Genomic DNA, 10,708 nt, shown 5'->3' with positions numbered 1-10,708 from the left:
GTCTAAAACTCCAAATGGTTAATGCCGTTAACAGTTTGGATGAGGGCAATTCAGAATGCCCCCGTTAAAATGTGTACATGCACATTTCCAGCAAGCATTACCAATATTAAGCATTCAACACTTCAATATTTTTTTCCAGTAAATGTACGTCTGAGCAGGCTGTTAACAAAAAAAAAAATAAATTCACCTCATATTTTGGTGAAAAAAAAGAGAGAGAGAGTAATAATATTAATCTGCAAATACATTTTTTTTTTTAAATCCTTAAATTATGTTTTAAGGTGTAATGAGTCAGGGAGTAAATACTGAACAAATCAATAAAGCTGCAAAAAGGCGTCTTGTCCACTTTTTGTTTCTCTTTCCTGTATCCCACCAGCAGCTCTGGTGTCCAGAAACAAAGAGCTCTTTCAAAATTCACCATATTGGTGTAATATCCTCATTGTGTCACAGTTCTTGGATTTTACTTTTCGTTTGTATGTGATCGTCCCTCTTGTGGGTTACTTAGGTTTCACAGGTCTTGCCAAATTCTGTGTATTTCTCTGTTATCGTTTCTAAGGTGTTGCCATATTAGTTAATTTATTTAGGTTTAGTTTCTCTGTTTATTTTTGTGATCTGTTTCTATTATATTTTAATTACCTTCTCTTAGACTGTTGTCAGTTTTGTTTTTATTTCCTTTGGTTTTCTAGATCTAGTCCTGTTTCAGCTGCTCTGTGGTAACTAGTCTCCCTCTGATTTTTTTTTTTTTCTTCTTTCTCCCTGCCCTAGCTGCACCACATTTCCTCTGGTCAGCTCCTCTGGTTGCCACTTTCCACACCTGCCAGAGTATTTAAGCTCCTGAATTTTCATTATTCTTTGTTGGATCACTATGCCTGACCTCTGGTCTGTCCACCTGCCTGTTGTTTTGTCCAAACGCCACATTTTGTTCAAAACCTGCAAGTTTCTTTATAGTTTAAGCTTTGGAATGTGGCATTTTGAGACAGGAATATAACTTTGCAAGGCTGTTTTTTGAGCATGTGAAACGACACACTTCATGTAATTTGAGGAGGAATGACTAGACAACTCTGCTGAGATATCCTTGATAACCATCTGAAGATTAACTTGTGGTGGATTTTTAAAACAGATCCCACAAAAACACAAACAAGGAAACTCAGTGGTTTTCACAGAAAGTGATTGAAGCTGCTGGTCTGACTTAAATAGGACTGAAAATCTAAGGAAAAAAACTAAATAGAGAGTGTATATGAGTCAATAAACTAGTTAAAAATCACTCTTGAACAATGTTAAGTCCATGTTCAATACCTCTATGAACCTAACATTCTGGAAATCTCCTAATCTATTTTTGACCTCAGTGTTATTTTGGTTGTCGTTCACAAATAGAGCAGCGGACGTCCTTCCTGTTGCTCTTAGCAAAATATTACTCTACTGAGCAATTTCTTCCGTTTTCTTAAAAAACGCCCACACACACACAAATCAGTCAGTGAGATAAAATCCATATGACATGCACCACATCATAGTGAATAGCTTTACCATAAGCCGGCATGTGGTCGATATCCGTGACAAATATTAAAAGTGCTCTGACGAAAACCGATCCTCGCTGATTTCAAGCCTCATGCAGGCGATAATCTGCCACAAAGAAGGAATGTGAGTGGGTAAGGGTGTGTTTTGTGTATATAAACAGAACGGATGTCACCTCGAGGCTTGAAGCCATTAAGCGGCGAGCCAATGGAGTTGAAACCCCCTGAGCTGTGGGATATCTGACCATCACCTGTTGACCCTGACCCGAGTCAACTGCGGGAAATTAGAAGTTGTTAGCATAAGGTAGGGAAATGGCAGGTATGGCCCATAGCTGACAGGGGGGAAAAAAAGAGTAAATTAAGCAAGGGAGACCTTAAATTTCATGAAAAACACTTGCAGACTTGAATGTAGATGAGGGGACTGATATCAAGCCGTGGCCTACGAAGCTAGAAGCTGGAGGCAATTAGCTAACTTGTCTTTTGATCAGTAGGAAAGATTTACCTTTCTAGTCGCAGTTTCCAAATCCACCTATAGCTACAAAGCAGCTCACTCACTAACACACTCTCATTTGTTTAAACTTAATAAATGAGACCCAGAGATCACTTAGGGGGGTGAAGGTAAAGCTCATTGTTGTATTATGGTACAGAAACACATTTTGGAGGGCTGCTGGAAGATGCTCTTTGACTGTTTGGTTTATTTGGATATTGAGTCAAAACTCCACAAATCTTCTGGTACGCATCAGTTTTTTAATTCATTTTAAGGTTTAAATGCTTTAGTTCCACCCTGTTAAGAGACAAAAGTTGTCCAACAGCGAGTGAAAGTGAATAAACGGTGAAGTTTAAAAGGAAATGGAAAGTGTCCTGGCACTGACCCCTGCTGATGGGTGGTCGGGTCCAGTGCTTGGTATTCTGTTCTGAATCATTATACTTCATTCAGCTATGAGGTTACAATTACTCAAATTAAAAATATAGGTCAGAAATTTAAAAAAGGATATTAATAGACTCCAATAGAAAAATCGTTCTGTGAAAAAGTGAATAATCTAGTGGAAAACTTACCTGCTCTATTCAGATTCAAATAGAAACAGAAATAAATGCAAATTTAAACCTGAAATGTTCTAAACATTTGAATTTCAAGCTATTTAGATATGACTATATCATTGTTGTTAATTTAATTTTGTGGGACTCTGGATTTCTGGACACCAACTCATCTGACCATCATTATATTTATACTCAGCTGTTTCTCTCACAACTAATTAGCTCCCATACCAGCAGTGTACACACATGTTTATTTAAGGCAGAACTTAGATCAAATACACACACACACACACACACACACAAGCTTTTTGAGGGCCCTGCTGGACGCTGCTCCCTCTTTTTTGTTTGGTATTTGGTTGATTATTATTATTATTTTAACAAGCTAGTTTTTTGTAGGGATTTTTTTTCTCTTTTTTAGTTGGGCTCATATATTTTCAATAAGTCCTAAGTTGTGGATNCATTATATTTATACTCAGCTGTTTCTCTCACAACTAATTAGCTCCCATACCAGCAGTGTACACACATGTTTATTTAAGGCAGAACTTAGATCACACACACACACACACACACACACACACACACACACACACACACACACACACACACACACACACCCCAATAACATTTTGTTAAAATGTATTTTAATAAGTTGTTTGTTGACCACCAGGTTTACAGAGCTATCAAGACACTTTTGGAATAACTCTGAATATCTGATCACTCTTTCTTGGTATCATTTATTCAAATTGTTGTTTTTCAAAACTTTTTGAGGGCCCTGCTGGACGCTGCTCCCTCTTTTTTGTTTGGTATTTGGTTGATTATTATTATTTTAACAAGTTAGTTTTTTGTAGGGATTTTTTTTTCTTTTTTAGTTGGGCTCATATATTTTCAATAAGTCCTAAGTTGTGGATCTGAGAAGGTCATTTCAAAAAGTCTTTTTTTTTTTCTTTTTTCAAGGATTTCAGGTGAAGATATTTCAAAAACACAAGATCAAATTTATATTAAGTCATAAGTGTTTTAGAGTTTTCACATTCATGCGCTTCACGCTCTAAATATTTTCGCTCCTTGTAGAGCAAACACTGGGAGAAGAGCTCTTTGGGCTTGAGTTGAGTCTGTAGTCTGATGCCTGACAGACATTGTCCCTCTGGCCAACTATACATTAAAAAAACATTTCCTCAGTAACAATACAGCTTAGAGTGTGTCAAACGGGTAAGCGATCGATGCCCTGCTCCGTAGAGTCAGAGGAATCTCATCTCTCTATGGAGCTTTATATGGTAGGACAGGTGTGACAGAAATGTTAGTGGTTTGGAAGCATCAAGTCTGAAGGTGCTAAACCTTGAGCTTGCTAACCAGCCACTCGGGGGTGTGCAGCATGCGTTCGTATTGGGGTGGATTTCAGATCTGTGGGAAACACAGAGAGTAAAATAAAACACGGAGACAGAAATGAGGTGCAGTTCTGTACCCATATACTGAAGGTTATTCATCAGCAGGATCCTCAGAGCTTCCTATAAGTAGACCAACACCTCCATACTCCCTGGTGGATTGACATCAAATCCGTCTGGCCAGTTAAAATTTTACAGCTTTTAATAACCCAGCGACCAGGCAGCTGTCTCTGGCGATTCCTGTGTCACTTACCACCACAAGAGTAAAACCACTGTGTGTCACGGAGAAGATGGAGAAGTCTACAAATGCAAGGATTGGCACCCTGCCGGCTGGTCATTCTTCAGCTGAGAAAGAAAAAAGGCTCCTTGCGTCCAATGTACACACATTGGTAGCAAGAAGTCTACCAATGTGTTAGATGTTGTGTGGTGACTTCATCCATTAGATTTAGATGTGAAAAATATTTCTTTTTTTTTTTTAACTGGGCCGAAAATGTAGAGCATGGTTATTCCAGTTCATCTTTGCTGAGCTGAAATTTTTACCAGTGAACATATCAACACTGTTAAACTCCTGTATAAAAATAGATTAGCACAGACTGTTTCTGTGGTGTGGATGGATGCTTGATGGCTGATGGGAAATCCATTTCTGAGAGAAACTTCGATGGAGAAATATCTCCCGGGTGTTTGCAGACCGTCTGCCTAGATCCACCGTCCATTCTGCAAAAAAAAAAAAAGTTTATCACCGTCTGATCTTTTTAAAGTCATTATCCCCATAAAATCTCTCACATTACTTAGTCGCAAGACCTGTCTCCTGCTTTTAGCGCGACCGAAACACTTGTGAGAAATTAATTATAGTCCAGAAGTAAACAAGGATCAGTCACATTTCCCACAAATTAAAGACATTCGTAAACAAGAAAAAAAAATTATATTGCTACACACTGTATAAGCAATAAAGATATAAAAGCCAAATCTCTCTATTGAAACAGCCTAGAAGTCTTTGGATTAAAGATGTAGTTTAAAAGGCTGAGCTTCTTTGGTGTGAAACATTTCACAAATTGCAGTAATACCTGCAGGAGCATCAGTGATTGTTCATAAAGCTCTTAATTTTGAGTTGCCTCCCTCAAGCTTCTGATCAACTCACCTGGTGCTTTTCAGCCATTCGGTTGGAAACAAATGTGGGGTCGAGTTAATTTATTCCTCGCCAGAAACTACTCCCTTCTTATTACACTTGGCAAATGTTTAAGAGTTTTGCTTTTATTTTGAAACTTCATGACTGTCAGAAATAATATTAAATCCACATATGAAAGACAGGCTGTCACAAGATGTCTTTTTTTTTGTGCCTTTTGGTTTTTCAGTATAGAACTTAGAATTTCTATACTAAGTTCTATACTTAGTATAGAACTTAGTTCTATACTAACTTCTATACTAAGTATAGAACTTAGTATACTTATAGAACTTAGAACTTAAGTTCTAAGTATATAACTTAGAATTTCTAAGTTCTATACTGGAATATTTTTCCTCGATTATTCAATGCTAAAAGCAATAAAACCTATTCCAAGCTGTTTGACTAATGTTTACCTATTTACGTCTCCAAGCTTTCCTCCGGATCACTCAGCAGTCCTCGGCTTGCAGTGATCTCAGTGCTACAATAATAAACGCAACCATGAAAGGAGGAGATTAGGATACAGGGATCTTTTCTTGGCATTTTCTGACCCGACTTTTTTTTTTTTTTTTTTCCACCACAGTCACCATACGGTGAAATCCGAAGCGTCTTTGCTCAATTTGTTTCAGCGAGCCAGATTTCTTTTGTTTTGCTATTCGTATCCGATAAGACGACTCATAGGGAGGACGACGCTTGGTAACGTGACAGCGTAGTCCTGTTTTGGCTTTGCGGGATTGAACACAATACCTCACCCAATGAGAGCAGGAAAGAGGATGCTAAACCCCTGGGTTTAAAGGAATTCAGCAGCTTATGAAGCTTCGTACTGGCAGCAGGAGGTGGAGGAGGGAGCGGGGGGTGGGGGGCCTTAATCTTCCAGTGCAAGCCAACACAAGTTTCAGGTGGTCGAGCTCCTTGATCACTGCACCATGAGAACCACCTGAATGGTCAGTAATGGGGGGGAGGGTGGGAGCTGATGACAGGAGGAGTGTAAAAGTCCAGGATGTCATGGTAACCCCAACACTCACACGGCATCCCGCTATCTCTGCATCATTGACTTTCTAATTTATTGTCATTAAATTTATTCAATGTCGCTCTCTGTACGAGAGCGCCTCAACATAACTCACGCGAAGGCAACATCTGGCACGCAACAGGAGTATGCCGTCATGTGCTGCAGTTGTCGGTCCGTGGTTATAATTCAGTCTTTGCGTTCGTGACCTCTAACGAGCACAAATGTGTGTCCAATAATGTTGCGACCGTAAGACAGAAGGTTGGCAAACATGAAACCCAGATATGTTAAAAGTCATGGATCACTGCTATGACTGGAGAGTTCAAAACCAGTCAACCTGAGAGGCTGAGGGACTGTCCAGGTGCTTCAGTGTTCAGGTTTGCTCAAACCGTGGCAGGGGGTCCAATTTATTATTTTTATTTTTTTGTAATACATCACCTTCTCGCATATTTGCAGAGAGGCCTACGCTGTAAATAATAGAACCCTGTAGGCAGTTTATAGATTTTATTTCTGAACATGTTGATTTATCTCCACTTCAATGGTTTAGGTATGTCACACTTGAACATTTTCACATTTTATTTCATGCAACAACCACAATATTCAATGTATTTTATTTGGGCCTAATGGAAAAAGCAAAGGAACATTGGTCATGGTTGAGAGGAGGAGATGAATATATGGCAATACTTGGAGAAAACCTGATAAAGGTCTAAAAAGATCTAAGGCGAGAATGTAGATTAAAAAAAAGGGATTCACTGAGTGTCACAATAGAAGAGTTTAAATCAATGACCTAAGTATAAGATGTATAAATATAAAATTCAACAGAAAGCACTGAAAACAAAATCTATTACAGTGGAATGTAATGTGAAAAGAATGAAAGGGTTATGAATATTTTCGCAAGGCACCGTACTGAGTAAATTACTGACTGAGAGAGGAAAACATAAAACAAGCAGAACTAAAGATAAAATGAACAAAAAATGCTTTAAAGAAGACTGTCAGAGACAAAAACCACTACTGATAAAACAAAGTGTCATCGTTTTAGCTCTCAAAACCCACAGACATCTTCAAATTAAAATGCAAAACACAAGAGTGCATGACTTTTGACGATGTTGCACAATTGCTTCCATATGAAACTCAGTCAGTTTTTTTCTTCTTTTCCTTCAGATTCTAGCCTTTCCTGCATGCAGTCCAATTGGTGCAGTAAGGAAGCAAACATTACAACGTACTGACCTTCTGCTCTAAAAATATGGTCCATTCAATCGGCATAATGATTGCTATGGTGGCTTGAATAAAATTGTGTGTGTTATGTCTTGATGGCTACCTGACCGCAGGAGGTTTCTGCTAAGAAACACTTGCAGGTGTAGTTTTGCTTGTCATTGTCTCGGTGTGGAGACGGGTTCGGGATTTTTATCCGGGAATTGGCAGAACCAATTTCTTCCTGAGGATTAAGCCACAGCGTTGTGTATCCGCCGGTGCAGAGCTTGCTCAGCAGCAGCAGGTGCGTTTGCATTTCTGGACTCTTGTGACCGGAACAGCAGCAAAAACCTACTTCTGTCCATGCTTCAGTCAGGCGCCTTGATAAACCCATGTGTGGTGCCGTGTCCTATTCAAAGTTAAGAGCTTCTATGGACAATACAGGCTCAATTAATTAATTAATTTGTGGGCTTACCAACACGATGAAGGAATGTGCTACCTGCCAAAAATAACGTGGATCAAAACAGATCTTTTAAGCAACAGATCTCACTTAGATTTTTTTTTTTTTAATTTAGCTGATTCCAGTTTTTAACAACTTAACAGATGACAACAAGCTCTTTGCAACTCTGTAGGCATGGAAGCAAAGACTTTGTTCACTTATCGACTAAAGTACTTTTTTTTTTTCTTCTTTTTACTTAGTCTGACTCATAGTGATAATTTAATCTCTCACAGTGGGTTGTTGATGTCAAGATGCCTGCACACAAAAACATGGTGACACCTGGTTGTCGGCGTCTCGCAGAGAAAGTCTCTTCCATTAACAATAACATCCATCAACTAATGAGGACATTAACTACACTTAACCCAAATGAGCTATCCAGTGAAGTCGTACGGACAACCTTACGATGCAGAAAGGACGATAAAGCCATGCATCGTAAGTTTCCATGTATATACTTGGACATAGGAATCTGTTAACTGCGAGCTTCTTTAACTGTAAAATAGTCTAATTGGTCCCTCTTGGGTAGGGGTGCCTGCTTGGGACAACTCATTTCATCCTGCCCATTAATTTTACATAAGTTTACATGTAATTAAACTTATGTAATTACATAAAATTAAATTACATTAATTTTACATGTAATTTTAAGTGGCTGGGGGTGGAGGCAGAATGAGTGAAATAAGAACCACCCTGTCAGAGACTGTGTCCTGGACAAATGTAAAATCATCAGTATTTGATGTATGATTGCGCATAGGCCATACCATGACCATGACATATCTGTATTTAAATCTCCTTTTTATTCATCTAGGGGGAAAAAAAAATTGAAGAAAGTTTTAGTTTTTTCTTGCTTTTTTCTTTTTTCCCCCGAAAGATCATCATCAAAGGGAATACTGTGTGTGAATCACTTATACCCCATTATGTCATAGTAGACTTCACTTCTTGAACTGAATATAATGATTGAGAAGCACCTGTATGCAGGCCACTGAAACATAAATTCCTGGTGATGAGACTGAGTTGTTTTTTTTTTTTTCCCGGGTTGCGTCTGATTTTCCTCACATCGCCTGGTCTTTACTCCGAATCATTTAAGCCCCCATGTGTGGCGGTGTGCGCACACTCACCATTGGCTCCGGATCTTGTAGGGGCGTTGCTTCACCGTTATTGAGAGCTTTGGGTGCACCGAGGGGTGCTGAAGAGGATGGCCAGGGGAAAGCTTACTTGGCACTGATCCCTCCTTTCAGTAAAACACTGCGGTTTACATTTGGCAGCAGTATTTTTTATTTATTTATTTTTTTTGTAATGGAGTCTGAGGGGGGTGGGGGGTAGTGGGGGGGAGAGAGACGAGAGGATGAATGTGTCATAAACGCGGATAATTTTGCAGAGGGCAGCGGGTGCACGTTTTCAGCAATGCGATGAGGCCAATGCACTTTGCAAGAGTTGCGCTGCAGAGAGCCTCCGCGGATCCCACGACCTGTTGCTGACAAGCCGGGGAATAAGGAGAAGCAGACGGAGAAGTCGGGGTCGAGGGGGAGAGTCGCGCCGCGCCGCTCGGCAGAGACGGAGGGTAGGGTACTGCCTTGGACGGACTCTACGTGGAGGAAATCATGCATCTTGCAATCTGGCTGGTTGGACTAACGTGTCATTTGTCAGCACTCGCCAGGGAAACTCTGCAGTACCGATTGCATCCGAAACAAGGTAGGTCTGACTCGAATCGCCTCGCTCGTCACAGGTCGCAAACGCTGTCATTCATTACGGCGACACCTTGATTGCCGCCGCGTCGCCGCTGAATCCCACGTTTCGTTGCAGAGAGCTTCATCAAGCAGCTGTCATCGTATGAAATCATCACTCCGCTCCGAGTGAACGACTTTGGAGAATCGTTCCCCCACAAGCTGCACTACAGAAGGAGACGGAGGAGCTTAAGTGATGACCTGTCGGGCTTGCGGCTTCTCTACAGGATCGACGCGTTCGGGGAACGCTTCCATCTCGACCTGAGCGCAGACTCCAGCTTCATCGCCCCGTCCTACACCGTGACTCACTTGGGAGCGGAGCGGAGCAGCGGCGACGCGGACTCGCACTTCCACGACCCCGGCGATATGCGGCACTGCTTTTTCCGCGGGCACGTCAACGCAAAGAGCGAGCACCCCGCTGTGTTCAGCCTGTGCACCGGTCTGGTGAGTCCCGCTGGCTCTCACCGTTTCTTTTTTCTTTTTTTTTTTCTCTTTCATCAAGCGATGCTGACATGCTTTCTCCCATTTCAATGGATCCCATCCATGCATATCCTGCAGAACCCGCAGTCTGAGTGAAGCGTGTAAGAGTGTAACAAGAGCAAGTGTTGCTGGACTAATGACGGAGGGATCCATGAACTCTGTTACCTATGGGGTGATGCGGTCTAAAGGTTGAGATTTTGACGTTGATCTGACCGGTTTACCCCTCATTTTTGTAGGATGGAGCAAAGACAGGTCCTTGCAAAAAGTATTCATACCAGGGAGCACAGTATGATAAATGAGCTATGTTAATCTTTTTTCTTTTTTGTGTGTCTGTGAAATTTTGTGTGGCAGAAAATGTGCCTGAGCACACCATCCCCACTGTGAGATAGAATGGTGGTGGTAGTATCATGCTGTGGGTATGTTTTTCTTGAGGAAGGACAGGGAAGCTGGTCAGAGTTGATGGCTAAAGGATCGAGCTAAATACAGAGTAAACGTGGAAGAAAAGCTGTTAGAAGCTGCAAAAACTTTGAGATCAGGGATGGAGATTGACCTTATGGCAGGAGCCTGACGTTGAACATACAGCCAGAGGGGGTACAATAGAATCGGTTTATGTCAATGCATATTGTTGTCATACACAGGAGATATCGATATCGGAAATCAATCCGATATCAGACAAGAAATGAGCATTATCATTATCTTGACCTGAATCTAAACTCTTAGATAGAAACACTCT

General features: G+C 40.7%; 1 protein-coding gene across 1 annotated transcript in view; it reads left to right on the top strand.

Annotated features, from left to right (window-relative positions):
- The first annotated feature begins 9,110 nt into the window (after window positions 1–9,110).
- The window catches only part of LOC103134540 (A disintegrin and metalloproteinase with thrombospondin motifs 20), a 96,884-nt gene continuing 95,286 nt past the window's right edge, over window positions 9,111–10,708 (top strand). Inside the window, exons 1-2 of the mRNA XM_016668768.1 lie at window positions 9,111–9,463; window positions 9,575–9,939. Coding sequence (XP_016524254.1) covers window positions 9,373–9,463; window positions 9,575–9,939 — 456 coding nt within the window. The 5' untranslated portion in view covers window positions 9,111–9,372. The remainder of the gene's footprint in view (window positions 9,464–9,574; window positions 9,940–10,708) is intronic.

Source organism: Poecilia formosa, unplaced genomic scaffold (assembly GCF_000485575.1).
Source record: "Poecilia formosa unplaced genomic scaffold, Poecilia_formosa-5.1.2 Scaffold17, whole genome shotgun sequence".
In the NCBI taxonomy this organism is placed as follows: Eukaryota; Metazoa; Chordata; class Actinopteri; order Cyprinodontiformes; family Poeciliidae; genus Poecilia; species Poecilia formosa.
This window is presented reverse-complemented; position numbering and strand designations above follow the sequence as displayed.